The sequence below is a fragment of the Sebastes fasciatus genome, chromosome 14 (genome assembly GCF_043250625.1).
Source record: "Sebastes fasciatus isolate fSebFas1 chromosome 14, fSebFas1.pri, whole genome shotgun sequence".
Lineage (NCBI taxonomy): Eukaryota > Metazoa > Chordata > Actinopteri > Perciformes > Sebastidae > Sebastes > Sebastes fasciatus.
The window spans coordinates 25,467,826-25,482,873 of NC_133808.1; the positions used below are offsets into that span (position 1 = coordinate 25,467,826).

Here is a 15,048-nt window from a genome sequence, read left to right on the forward strand (position 1 = left end):
ACCAGTATGTGTGTGTGTGAAAGCGTTTAAGGAACTTTACCCAACAGTAGAAAACTGCTTATTGAGACCAGAAGGACTTGGGGTTACGCTGACATACCCCACTGCTGACGTGTGCGTGCGTGTGTGTATGTGCCTCTGTTTGATCTATCATATACTGGTCGCATGCCGCTGTGCACCAAGGTCAGTATGAGTGCAGCATCTATCATCATAGTGTTGTGGGTGTGTGTGTGTGTGCCAACCTGCAGTGGGTAAAATGAGCGGCGTGGCCCGGTCTCAGCTCACTGCCTCAGCTCACTCTGTCACTACCTTGATAATGACAAACGTCAGCCTTAATACACAGGCCTGGGAAACAGCAGCCAAGTGTGTACAAACATCGCTAGTTGCCGTATAATATCTTAATCTTGCTTAGCTCAAACATCGCCGCGTCACTGTTAAAATATTATTATTTTTCCAGTGTGTGGTTCAAGCAGCTGTAGAGCAAATTGTGAATATTTAAAAGCTTAGACTTGGTTATTGTGCGTCTGTATGACAGTTTGAGTGCATTGGAAGTTACACATAATTAAAGCAGCTCAACTCAAAGCTTGCTTTAAATATAGAATAAAGTACTCCATATAGTATAAAGTACTCCTTAGGAGTAAGCCTCCAGGAGCTATTTACAAAAGACCGACTTTCTCTTCGGCATGACAGCTAACCGTTAGCGTACTGAGAGGTTCTGTCAGAAAGAGACGTAAGCGTCATAGCAACAGCCTTGATAACGACACATTGATTGATTGACACACATACGGACAAATCAGTGTTGAATTCAGACCATAGACTGTATATATATATATATATATATATATATATATATATAGATAAACAACGCGCCAGCCACCAGGGGGCGAACGAGATGTTTTGGCTTCACTTTTGGGGAGCTGCCATGTCTCCATCCTTATATACAGTTTATGATTCAAACATGTGGTGCATTGTTTATGTTTTTATACTGGGTTAGGTAATAATGAGTGGGACAAAACATGATAAACGTCTATGTAAGTGCTGAAAACCAGTATAATATTAATATTTCTATTTTAATTGTGGTGGAAACCAGGACAATTTCAGTGTTTTACAGACATTTGTCAGGAAACCCAGCTTGAAACCGGGACAAACCGGGACGTCTGGTCACCGTAGATGTAATATACTGTATGTGTTACTCCTCATTAGAATTCTAACCTGGTAGCTGAGGATGATTGTTTAGAGTTGGTTGGTGTGTTGAGCAGCATGCTGCCGGTGATAGCAACATGCTAGATAGCTTGACATGCTGTTAGCTGATGGTGATGTTGTAGACGAAAGTGAATATAACAAATACTGGGCTTCGTTAGGAAAGCCCGCCCAATTTTTTGCATATTTTACTGTGTAGTGATATCTTCTGCCATGTCTTCTGATTCTATTCTAACCTTTAGTGTTTTTTTTCTTCCTGTTGACAGAAACCACCACTGTACCTGACACGGCGACCCCCACCCTGCCCAGAGTGGAACAGACCACTGCTGTAATGAGACCCGGTAAGCACACACACACACACACACACACACATACAGCATCTCCACACGCACTCATGCCGATTCCCTTCAAGCACACATGCGTTAATTTAGCCTCTGTCTCTCGTCCACACACACTCACGCTCTTAAGGTCAAACTCATGATGTCATCATGCACCACGGGGCCTCTGGGCTTTGAAGTCCGTTAGATTCAAGAGTCCCACAGGAAGCTCTGTTTGAGTGAAAATAAGCTCTCACAGTCAGGATCTCACCTCCTCACACACACACACACATATTGATGATATGATTTCACAGCTTCAGGTCTGTCAGGGAGGACGTCTTACTGGGGTAACGGTATAGAGATGTAGTTTTCGGAGGGCCTTGTTGATGTATTTTGTTGATACATAACTGAATACAGCATCAGGAACACAGAGTGCTCTACTTTCTCTATTCTTTATTGTCATTTTTTCATTACCCATGCTTTCTTATTTATGCTCTTTTTCTCCTCTCATGTCTCTCCTTTTGAACTGTACTACTTTCTTTCTATCCATTCTGGATTTCTTTTATCGTCTCCACTGATCCTTCTGTCTAGCCCATTTTCTCTCCACATAATCTCTCTTTTACTCTAATATTTGTATTCAGCCTGATTTATTGAGATGTCATATTAGATAAGCACTATTACCAAAACATCTAAACACAATGGGAATCCTTCTCAAAGCATCAAAATATAGAGGAGCCAGCCATTATCACACTAAGTCTCATAAAAGGATGAAAAGAAACTGAGAAATAAAAAAAGTTTAAGTGTTATATGGTGCTAAAAGCACTGTGAAAGTGCTAAAAACAAAAAAAGGTGACTTGCGAATTAGTTGTGTTTACTGTTAGTCAAAGCAGATGCTCTCTATTCACAATGTGTGTGTCTCCTTCCCGTCCCGCAGCCACCACTCCGTCGCTGTCGGCCGTCTGTGACTTTGAGCAGAGCTTGTGCGGCTGGTCGGCTGATCCCCAGTCAGGTGTGAGCTGGTCGCTGCACACGGCCAGCAGCGGCTCAACTGGACACGGCACACATGGGACGAGGCAGGACCTGGCGCTGGGATCAGACAGTGAGTACCGATTTGTTGTATACTATTACATTTTATAACGAGACCTTTTCTAAGTAATATAAAGAGTTTTAGGTCAGTCACTCCCCGAGTGATGTGTCATCATTAACAAAAATAGAGCATGGCAGAGAGTCTGTAGTGGAAACGTGTTTTTTTTCTGGATTAAAACAATCTACCAGGCCTATTAAAATATTTTTTTTCAAAGGGCCAGATTTGAAAAACAGTGTAGTGCCAAGGGGCCGGATATTTGCTTTTCCTTTTTAATCTTAGTAGGTTGTTTTTTCTAATAAACACAATGTTTAACATTTATTTTAATTCAGTTTGACTCTCCTAAATTGCCTCTGCTTAAACAGCATGGGTTAAAACTTTTTAACAAAATAAGTATTTCTATGCATAACAAGACATAACTAATGAATGGGCTAATTAGCCTCCTAATAAAATTATGTTTTTCTGATAATTTAACAATGTAAACACCCATAAAGCTGGTGTTATGTTAGCAAGTTATTTAAATAAAATCACAATAACGTTGCTTTTAACAGCCCATGACAGCGTCAACAGCGTAACGTTGATGAACGGGAATAAACTCTCATTGGAAGAAATCATTATTATTTAAAAAAAAAAAAAACGTTTTGCATATTTATAAGTTATTAAATGGCCGGATTCGGCCCACAGGCTGCCAATTGAATAGGCCTGCAATGTATTAATTTGAATCACTTCCTCTGCTGTTCCCAGCAACCACGTCCAAATAACATTGCCAGAAAGACATATTTTTGTTGTGGAAACAAGCTTACGGACAAGCATTTAAAGGAACACTCCACCTATTTTCCACATGACACCGGAAACTACCAGAACAACAACAATAACATTGAATATATTACGGTACATAGCAGTTTGCCAGTAAAACAGCAAATTGTATTGGCATATGTCACTGACAACACTTAATTATGCTGCAGTAATTTAGGAAGACTTGCACCAAATTCTTGTAGGTTATGACTGATCCATTTTATTACTATTAAATGCAATTGTAAATAATAATGATAATATCAATAAATATTATAATAACATGTTTGTTGTACTAGGAAACTAGTAATTTCCCCCACCGTATTTATTCTTAAGTAGGAATACTTACAATACTTACTTTCATCAGATACGTTTTTCTGATTAATCATCCCATAGTGAATGAACTTCAACAGCCCTTTCAATCTTTTAAAAACTCCACAGAGTGAGATCCAATAAGAACATTTCTATCTAATTAAACATTCAAACTCTGTGAGAACTTTATGTGCCCATTAGAACCACGTTCACGTCCTCATCTCTCTGGGTATTCTTCATTTCAAGACATTTCTCATTTTATAAACACAGAAAAGGAAAGCATCGTCATGTCGGGATGTTTGAAGACTTCTGTAGCTAATTAAGAGCAAAGTGGTTGTAAGTAGCAGATCCCAGAGCTGGGAGGAACCACTGACAGCAACTATGATGCAAGGATTTCACTCTGATCTGCTAAAAGGGTGTTCGACGACGACAACTTAATTAGAGTTTCTTAAAAACTGTTAACAGTTTCACTTTCACTAACCTAGTTTGTTACTTCTCTCTTCGTCTCTTTTCTCTTCTACTTGTTCTCTTTTTAAGCCTCTCTTTTAATCCACAACTTCCCTTTTCTATTCTTGGAGTTTAAATCCTTCCTTCACTTTATCTCTGTATTTCATTCACTCTTGTAGCATCATTAGCTCCTTTCGTATTCTGTAATTACCTCACTTCAGCCTCTTTCTTTGATCTTTCCCTGTCTTCTTTTCCTTTCTCTTATCCTACATTTTGTGTACTGTTTTGATTACTGTCTATCAGAGGTTGTAGCGGGCTCAGTCTTGAAGCTAGGGTGAAGATATTGGTATCCTATGAAACAATAGAACCTAAGGAATCCATTTTTATGAATCATGTCATGTTAACTTGTCAGGAAGGAATAACTCTCCAAAGATAGGCTAAATTTTGGCAAGGAAAAACTGGCATGGCCATTTTCAAAGGGGTCCCTTGACCTCTGACCTCAAGATATGTGAATGAAAATGGGTTCTATGGGTACCCAGGAGTCTTCCCTTTACAGACATGCCCACTTTATGATAATCACATGCAGTTTGGGGCAGTTTTAGCAGTTACCAGAACAGAAGCGCTCGACATCCAATCGCCGAAAAATTCTTGCAGAAATCTCAAAATGTCAAAAGTTTTTGAAACCAAATCACAGCATGGATTCCTTGTTACCCACGATGCTTCTTTTATTCCATCATCCACTTCTCTTTCAGCTCTAACTCATACTACAGTTTATAAAGTCTCTTTTCCACGTCCGTCTGTCCGTCCCTCTCACTCCGTCACTGTGATCACCTCTGTCTCTCCTCGCTGACCTCTCTCCTATTTCCCTCAGTGGTACTTGACTTTTTCCACATCTGTCCATCTTTAATAAGACAGCAGGAGGATAACCAAGACTGTTTTATCCATCACACACACTTTCACTGCCTCACGTACCTCTCCACCTCTCTCTCTCTCTCACACACACATACTTACAGTACTTGCAGGCACACATCGCCCACAGCGGTCTGATAAGTCAGATGATGGCTTTGACAGAAGTGCTGCCTTAGCTCTTCCGCTCCCCTGAGGCGCCACACACACACACACTAACACACACTTACACAAACCTCTCAAGGTGGTACTGCCCGCGTATTAAACACTCAAGGTGTGTGGGTTTGTTTCCCACACACACACACACACACACACACACACACACTCGACCTTGCCATTCACCAAGGTTTTCTCCGTATCTGTTGAAGCCATCCAGTTTCTGGTTGACTGAGCAGCTCCTTTATAAACCGACAGGGCCGTGACATAAGGCGAGGCTCTACATCACACCGGGCTGCTGTGTGTGATGAGTGTGTGTCTGTGCGTGTGTGTGTGTGTGTAATTGACATAACGGCGCCCCGGTGTCCGACTGTGTTAGACAGCAACATGACATTAAGTCTTGTTCTACAGCAACATTAGCGCGGCACCCTGTCTGGAAGCTGTCTCCGTATGCAAATCAAATCCCCAACCCATGTCATTGAAAGCCCCTTTTAGGGTTTTAAAAGAGAAAATCTGACCCGAACAGAGCTCGTAAGTTATTCTTTTGATCTCAGATAGAGAGAGACTGCATTTCTGTACCCTGTGGAGATTTTCATCGAAAGAAACCCTTGACGCTGCTCGTCGTTGGAAGTGGTTTAGTTATTGATAAGGAGAGGAAATGAGTATAAGGGAGGGTTGAAAGAAGAGACAAAAAAATCAACATTATAATATAATTTAACACCTGATGATGTCACTTTGAGCTGCTTTGATGTGATCCAAAAGGTGTCACTGAGATGAGATGATTGGTCAATTACGGCATTCTACGGTCGGTTATTTCTATATAACAGACTGTTGCTATGTATAACAGACCGTTGCTATGGTGACAGTTCTGATTTTGGACTCGGGTGGCCCATTTTTATGTAAAAATTATTGATTTCTTAAATAAGTAGCCGTGTAATAAGAGGGGTAATGTCATTGTTAATAAAATAACCCCCTTCAGGGCGATGCATGTCGGGGTTTATTTCACAACAATGACCCGCTCACTGTACTTTACCCCTTACATAAAAATAAATTGAATTGAAACCAACCAGCTTCTTTTCACAGGAAGTTAGGTTTAGGCAACACAACCACTTAGTTAGAGGTAGGAGACGGTCGTGGTTCACCTTAACTTCACTGACTAGTGACTCACGTGGCAAAATAAGTCAACATTACTTTTAGTTTCACACGGGACACGAACACCGGTCTCCTGGTTGAAAGTCCTGTGTTTGTTTGACCTGCCCACCCTTAGCGGACTCTCACACTATTATTATTACATCACTTGTTCCGACCGTCAAATAATAATAAGGTTTACATTTGAGTTAGTTTACTGTCGCTAAAGGGTTCCTCCGTGCGTTGCTATCCGATGCCGAGGGGCGCAAGAAATGTCCCAGTCATGCTTAGTTAAGTGCAGTTATCTCAAGTGAAAACACTACGCACTACTTCTTTGCCCATGCTCACCTTTGCCATTCAGCCCTGTGTAGAAGTGAAGATGCATACACATCTCTGCATTTAAACTTAGAGAAATAGATACTGCACATATCTACATAAATGCAAAACAATGAATTCATACTCACACACAAATCTCTTACAAGTACACACACACACACACACACACGCTGACTGACAGATGAACTCACACACACACACACACACACACACACACACAGATTCAGACATAAACAAAGATACCCACAAATGAAGTGCGACACTCAAACTGCAAACAGACACCAACACACACACACAAGCATCCACACATCTCCCTCCCCCCCCTCCCTCCGAGCCAATCCTACATAGCTGCCTATCCCTCCCATGGAGAGTTGTTAATTAATTCCCTCCCTTTGTACGTTCACCAAGATCAAACGAGGAGAAACAGAAAAACACTGCAACTTTCTCTAACTGTACTTAATGAGCAGCGGTAATTGAGGTCCCCTTTTTTCAGTGCCTCCGAGTGCAGAAACAGAGTTACCTCAACCCAGATCCATTATTCATTAAGCATGATGTGCTGCGAAATCTGTCGAGAGGGAGGGAGGATGGCTAGATAGATAGATAGATAGATAGATAGATAGATAGATAGATAGATAGATAGATAGATAGATAGATAGATAGATAGATAGATAGATAGATAGATAGATAGATAGATAGATAGATAGAAGCATAGAAGCAGCATAGAAGGATAGATAGATGTTTCTTTGGTCTCTTCTCTCCTCTCTTTCTTCTCTCTCTCTCTCTCCTTATGAGGTGTCACACACCGCGTCTGTCTGTCGATAAAAAGACTATTTGCAGCTCCAGCAAAGCTTTTACTCTGCGGCCATAATAGACAAACTAGACATACAGCCAAACACAGCAGCACGCTAATGATTATGGTCCTGTTCTGGGTGGGGAAAACACTATAGCGCTGCCTTTTTTCTCTCTCTCCCTTCCTTTTACCGTCTTTGCTCTCTGCCCATCAATTCTTTGAGCTGAGAGGAGAGAAAGGAAGTGAATTAGATTAAAAAAACTGATAGTGTGTGTAGAGAAAGCGCACACACACACACAGCTACACTACACGTTGACGAGCATTGTGTGACGGTGTTGGTATGATGGCTGTGCTGACTAAGTAGCAAAAACAGGGAGAGCAACAGAACGAGGTGTCAGCATTCAGAATGATTAGGCCTGTTTAGCATGTGTGTGTGTGCATGTGTGTTATTTGTATCCATAGCCATTAGCGGCCATGATGAAATGGCAGTCTCATTTGTGGTTTAAGCCTCATACCACAAAATGATGGAGGTAATGGCTTAAACGCTAAGCAAACCACATCCCACTGCACTATTACATCATGCTGTACGTTGGGGCCTGTTTCACCAGCGAGGACTGAATCTGCTTTGTGCAGCAGCGCTGTCACAAATCAGGAAATTCATTAAAATGGAATCCATTAAATGAATAAAATGCAAATAGCGCGGACGAAACCATATATTTGGCTTCATATTTACATTCCTACGCTAAAGGGGAGTGGTGATGAATCAGTTTAAAGGCCACTAATTTATCATTTGGTACAAGTCATTTATCTGAAATATATCAGTGATCTTACATCCGCCACCTCTCCCTCTCTTCCTTTTACCTCCAGATTTCTCAGGGAACTACCTCCACCTGGACGCAGGCGCCCACACCCAGCGCAAGCGAGCACGGCTGCTGAGCCCCGAGGTGGGGCCGGAGCGAGGCCCGCTCTGCCTCCTCTTCTACTACCAGCTCCAGGGAGAGGCGCTGGGGAGCCTGAGGGTGCTGCTGAGGGACAACGACCAGGAGGAGACGCTGCTGTGGGCTCTGAAAGGAGACCAGGGGCCTCACTGGAGGGAGGGCCGCACCATCCTGCCCCAGAGCCCCAAGGAGTACCAGGTAAGTGTTGGTTTTGACTGCGGGGAAACAGTCATTTACTGCTCTGTGCTATAATTGATCTTTGCTGCACATATCCAGGGACAGAAGCACACAGTCTCTAGTTAAAGGGTAAATTTGGTATTTGTCAACCTGGATCCTATTTTCTCATGTTTTCGTGCCCGTTAAAGGGGCTGTAATGTCATCACTGGGGGCAACCTGGCAGGTAATTTTACATCCACCAAAAGTGTTTGTTTTTGCCACTGACAGGCTCAGATTGTTATTCTAAGTCTGACAACTTTATGGAAAGGATCCTACAGATAAATAAAAAACGTTTTCTTACCTTTTGCTTGATCCGGTCGGTTTATTATTGTGTGTCTCGCTCTGAAACTAAAATATTCAGCCATGACATTAAAAAACTTTTAGATAACACTACGCTTTCTGTACTCCAACACAACAAACTCTGACAACACCGGTGTCCCATGGCACTCCTCTCTCCAACTCTCACTCATGTTTCCACCGTCGTCTCTTCCAGCAACAAGTCAGATGACACAATAACAAACGGGAAGCAAAAGATAAGAAGAGCGTATTGTTTCTCTGTAGGGTCCTTTCCATAATGTTGTCAGACACTTATAATAACAATCAGAGCCCGTCAGTGGCAAAAACAAGCACGTGCCAGGTTGCCCCAAATGATTACATTACAGCCCATTCAGCGGCTGCAGCGTTGTCCCTCAATACTGGACCAGTGTCGAAGATTGTTGTCCCCATTAGTAACTTAGACATAAAAACATGGGGAAATAAGGTCCAGGTTGAAAAATACTGAAGTTACCCTTTAAAGTGATGCAAAGTGAATGTTTAAGGAACACTTTAAACGTCAAAATGAAAGATTAACGCTCCTTTTAAAATGTTTTACTGACCACTACATCGTAACTGTTCATTGACCACTGTGTTTGATAAAGAAAGAGCCTATTGTAATATATCTATCTTCTTCTATCTTCAAGGTGGCGTTCGAGGGCTTTTTTGATCACCCGACCAGAGGCCACATCAGAATAGACAACATCCACATGAGCAACAGCATCGAGCTGGAGGAGTGTGAACGTAAGTCTCATGTCTACCTGTCTCCGTGTTTATTAAGATGTCAGTATATATTCTGTCTGTCCATCTAAGTCTCTATCTGTCTGATTCTCACCACACCGCTTATGCCATGTTTTCACCAGAGACCGGTTGAGCGAGAGAGAAGGGATAAAAACTCATAATGTTTCTCGTTTACACACACAGAAACACACACACACACACACGTAAAAATATATATATATAAAAAGAAAGTAGGCCACAAACGGCCTTTGGGCATGGATTCTAATCTATCTTTCATATCTCCCTCTCTCTATCTCCTTCAGTGTTTTCCTATATCACCCCACCCCACCGTTTTATGACTCTTCTGGTGCTTTCTCTCCGTCTCTCTCTTTCTCAGTCTCTCTATCCCAATAACCTCCTCTTCCATTCAGTCTGGGCCATCGCTGGGCCACAGAGCATCAAATAACAATGTGTGTGCTTGTGCATGTAGTTATTCTGTCTGTCTCTCTCTCTATACACACACAGACACAAGCTGGCCAACGAGACTACTGTTAATAATGATTGGCTTATTATGGAGTTATTACTGCAACAGAAAATGCAGACTTACCTGAAACCCAGACTACACACCGGATTAGGTTTTAAATCCTTCACATTTCCTCGTCTGACAAACATAATTTCCACACACAGTTTGCTCTCTCAGCCATGGGAAGTAATGGGAATATTGTTATCATTTAATGTAGTGAAGCAGCCCTTCACTCAGCACAGCAGGACACTGATAGTCAGCCTGATGGGAGCACACACACACACGTATGAAACCCACCACAGTTGTTTTACGTTAATAATAATGGCACGTGAAGACACACACTCTTGTTAACTGGCTTCAAGCTGCTTCTCTTTCAACCCCAATTTAATTGAGCTGGGTGTTAATCCGTCTCATCTCTGTCCAACTTCTTTTTCATTTAAATTCTTATCCATGACAATAAAATCACGCTGAGGTCTCCAGATGTTCTATTGGTCATCTCACAGGCGCAGGCTGATTGTATTGTTTTAAATGAGACCTATAGTAAATTAGGGCAGATTTGTTCAATGGGAATTTTACACATAAAGATAAATTTACTAGTCATGAGGAGCAATGCTTAAGCTATGTTCACACTACGAGCAACAAAAGCGACAAAAGCAACAAAACAGCCAGCGACATTGTCACCGAGTCGCCATGGAAGTGTCGCTCAAGCGCTTTTTGACATAGTTATATTGTTAAATAGCACTGGGAACTAGCTAACGACGTTTTTGTAGACGAAACGGAACAGGACAAAACAAAAAACGCCTCACCGCATCATTGGAGTGCTGAAAAGGGTTGCGGTCAGCTCAATTTTATTTGTTGCACGTCACATCACGTGAGTGTCGGGCTTCAGTTTGTAGCTTCATGTCACCAGCTTCCATTGAAAATGACTTGTAGCCTGTTGCTGTGTCAGATTAGCATGTGAAAAAACTGTTGTATGATGTCTTCTGTGGCTCTGGAGGAGCTTTATCAAGTCAAAAGATAACACTGATGATTTCACCAGGTTTATCCCACTTAGTGCTTTTACCAGGCAGTAAGGGAATAATGAAAGACTCAGTCTAGGAATTAAAAGTCAGGATATCTTGGCCTCTGCTGCTTCAATTTTGACTGTTCTTATTTTAATATTGTGTCTCATAAGCCCCTCGACTTTATGGAAGTGCAATACTAAATTGCTGGAGTACCCCTTTAATAATCTTTACATTAAATTGTGTTTTGCCCCATAATAAATAATACACTGATCAAAAGGAGAGATGCTACAATCGCAGGTCAGAACAAGACTCTTATTTAGGAGAGGGACGACATGTTTACTCTTAACTCTTTCACTTTTCCCACCATTGTGTTTCCACCATTCACTTTTCATATGTTTTTTCATTATTCCCTCACCCACTCCCTCACAACTTATCTTTTTTTTTCTTTCGTCCGTCTTCTCTCAACACACTGCTGCAACTTCTTTACTTGTGGTGCCATTCTCTCTTATTTTCCCTTCTGTGTTTCTCTCCTTTTTTTCCATCTTCTCTCTCCCTCTCACTTTCATTATAGATGTCGTATCCTCCGGCAAATAATAAACAGCAGTAAATTTCAGTCCCTGTTCCCATGACCCTTTAACTTACCTCCACCCTTCCTTTCCAGTCCTCTATTTCCCGTCTCTTCACCCTTCATCTCACTCCTTTCACCCCCATCTTCCATCCACCCACTTCTTTCTTCTTATGTGTCACCTCAGGAAAAAGGAAAAGAGAGTTAGAGAGCAGCAGATCTCAGGAAGGAGAGACATAGAATGACAAAGCAAAAAAGGAGAAAGTGAGAGCAAGTCAGAAATGACAGACACACAAAGAGAGAGAGACATTCAGGGAGGACACGCTTCCCGTCTTCCAACCCTGCCAGCCCACTCTTTTGTCTTCCTCTCTTTATTTTCTCTCCATTTCGAGAAAATGACTGTCATCCAGGGAAGATTTATGGGCCTTTACACTCCTATATCATCTCGGAACTCGACAAATCTTTATTGATTTTCTCAAAAAGGAGTAACACGTGCCTTTTGCAAAAAGTGCAGCGTCCTGCAATTTTGCGATTCGGCCGAATTGAAATGCATTTCTGTTAACAATCATCAGAAATATAGTTGTTCCATGTCAATTTAATCATGGAAATATGCCACAGTACACTCAAATCCCAAAAGATGATGTATTTGCTGCTGTATTTCATATCACAAAGGGGCTACTTCAGAATGGAATAAATATATTTAATCAAAACTTTGTCATGCTCATATTTTATCCTTACGGTTTAGCTCATTCTTTACAGCGTGACACTGACACCATGCAAAGCCTGTAGAGACTAGTGGGTGCTTAATATCCTTCTCTCATATACTGTATTATGATGTAAGCACCAAGTTTACATTGAAACTCTTGAGATGAAAATGATATTTTGTCTGATGCATATCAGTTCCTAACCACCATTGATAACACTTCTTTTTTTTCTCTCTTTTCCAGAGCCCTTCCCAGCCTTAACTCCCGGCATAACCAGTAAGTCCTACTTCCTGTTCCATTTGTACTTCATGTGCTAAATGTCTGTGCTTTCTGCTTGTTGCTAAGCTCAGCTCGCAGCACTGCACCGGCCCCGAGTGACCTTGATAGTGCACATAACATATATTGCATACAGCTAAATAGAGATAAACCACACTTATTCTGACAGGAAATTCTACCCCTGAGCTATTACATCATCTCTAAACAGATCTAACTATGGTATCTTACATGTATAGTACGATGTAGTGTTGTCACGATACTGGAATTTCTAACTTCGATACAATATCTTGAAAAACATCGATATTCGATACCGCGGGGAAAAATTTACATTGAGTGCATATAATGTTTTATTTTTATTAAATGATAAATAGCAATGTGTGTGTCCAATCGCTGTCAGAGAGAAGAGAGAGCAGTAAGTGCAGCTGGTACTCGTGTATTGATACTGCAGAAAATGAGTATTGAAACAGTTTCAAATATTCAGTATTGATATGTATCGATACTTCAACGTTTTTGACAACAATAGTACGATGTTTAATATATGCATATAATTATTAGGGCTGTCAATTTATTAAAATAGTTAATCACGATTAATCAAAATTATTTTTTTATCTTTTAAAAGGGAGATTTGTCAAGTATTTAATACTCTTATGCTGCTTTATGCAAATGTACGTATATATCTATTATCGGAAATCAATTAACAACACAAAACAATGACAAATATTGTCCAGAAACCCTCACAGGTACTGCCTTTAGCATAAAAAATATGCCCAAATCATAACATTGCAAACTGCAGCCCAACAGGCAACAACAGCTGTCAGTGTGTTAGTGTGCTGACTTGACTATGACTTTCCCCAAACTGCATGTGATTATCATAAAGTGAGCATTATCATATAGAACCCATTTTCATTCACATATCTTGAGGTCAGAGGTCGAGGGACCCCTTTGAAAATGGCCAAGACAGTTTTTCCTCACCAAAATTTAGCACAAGTTTGAAGCATTATTTAGCCTCCTTCACAACAAGATAGTATGACATAGTTGGTACCAATGGATTCCTTTGTTATTTTAGATTCATATGATACCAGTATTTTCACTGTAGCTTTAAAACTGAGCCCACTACAACCTAAAATTTGCAAGTTGCATTAAAGAAATTAGTGGCGTTAAAACTAATTTGCGTTAACGTGTTATTGATGAGTTAATTTTGACAGCCCTAATAATTATAAATATAATATTTCTGAATTTTAAAACTGTGTGTAAGACTTTGTCAGAGTATACACTTTATAGATTTTAATATGTGGACTTTATCTACAAAACAGACTGCAACTTGATGGAATGGATCCTCTGCATTGTTCCAGCATGACTCCCTGCATGCTGGGCTGACTCTCTTGGTTGTGTAGTTTGTTTTGTTCCTCGGTGAGAAAATGACTATTTGCTACGACATAAACAAATAGTTACACATGGTTATTTACTACAACAGCAACATTGGCAGACTGAGTACCATCAGGGTGCATTTGCACATCCCACAGACTGATCTGTTTTCAAGTCTTTAATGGTGTGCACCATGTTGTGAGTGAGATCTGTCACTGGTATACAGTACGTGTATGCAACACAGTGAGTGTGCCTATAGTGAATTACTGAAACTGTGTTCATTTTTTATTGCTCGTATGGCAGTTAAATTACTTAAAAGGTGACATAGCGATGGTTAGAATCATGAGGTCATGGCTGAACTGCTCAGACAAAGTGAAACAGTCTCCATCTGGGCTTTTTCTCAGTGAAACTAAAAGAACTAAGCAGATCTTGCTTCTCCCGTCTTTAACTCAGTCCAACTTTAACTACTTCCTAATTGTAGAGAACAGCACACTCGCTCCTAATTCATTCCTCCATCCTGATTAGCTGTCGCCATGTAAGTTCTCTCTTTCTCTCTCTCTCTTTCACTTCATTCAACACCATACAAGGAGCCTCTCTTCTTCCATCTCTTTACTTGTTCTTATTCTCCTCTTCTGCCCTTTCCTACATTTTCCTCCTCCCTCCTCTCTGTTTCTCTACTAGCCGTTTTCATTCCCTTCCTTGCCTTTGTTTTCAGTTTCTTTCTCTTCTCTTCTCCTCTCCTCTCCTCTCCTCTCCTCTCCTCTCCTCTCCTCTCCTCTCCTCTCCTCTCCTCTCCTCTCCTCTCCTCTCCTCTCCTCTCCTGATTGATCCCACCTAAATGAGGTGCAGAGCTGTTCACCATCCCAACTTCCCCTTTTTTCTTTTCCTCTCCTTCATCCTCAAATAAGCCGGTCTGAAAGCAGATAAAAAGGGGTTTAAGCAGATTATACTACTGATTCG

General features: G+C 41.0%; 1 protein-coding gene across 2 annotated transcripts in view; it reads left to right on the top strand.

Annotated features, from left to right (window-relative positions):
• LOC141781718 (neuropilin-2-like) overlaps positions 1–15,048 on the top strand; it is a 119,812-nt gene that overhangs the window by 87,306 nt on the left and 17,458 nt on the right. For both annotated transcript variants that reach the window (XM_074657508.1, XM_074657507.1), the window contains exons 12-16: positions 1,464–1,538; positions 2,449–2,613; positions 8,333–8,601; positions 9,579–9,675; positions 12,691–12,723. In XM_074657508.1, the coding sequence (XP_074513609.1) occupies positions 1,464–1,538; positions 2,449–2,613; positions 8,333–8,601; positions 9,579–9,675; positions 12,691–12,723 (639 nt within the window). The remainder of the gene's footprint in view (positions 1–1,463; positions 1,539–2,448; positions 2,614–8,332; positions 8,602–9,578; positions 9,676–12,690; positions 12,724–15,048) is intronic.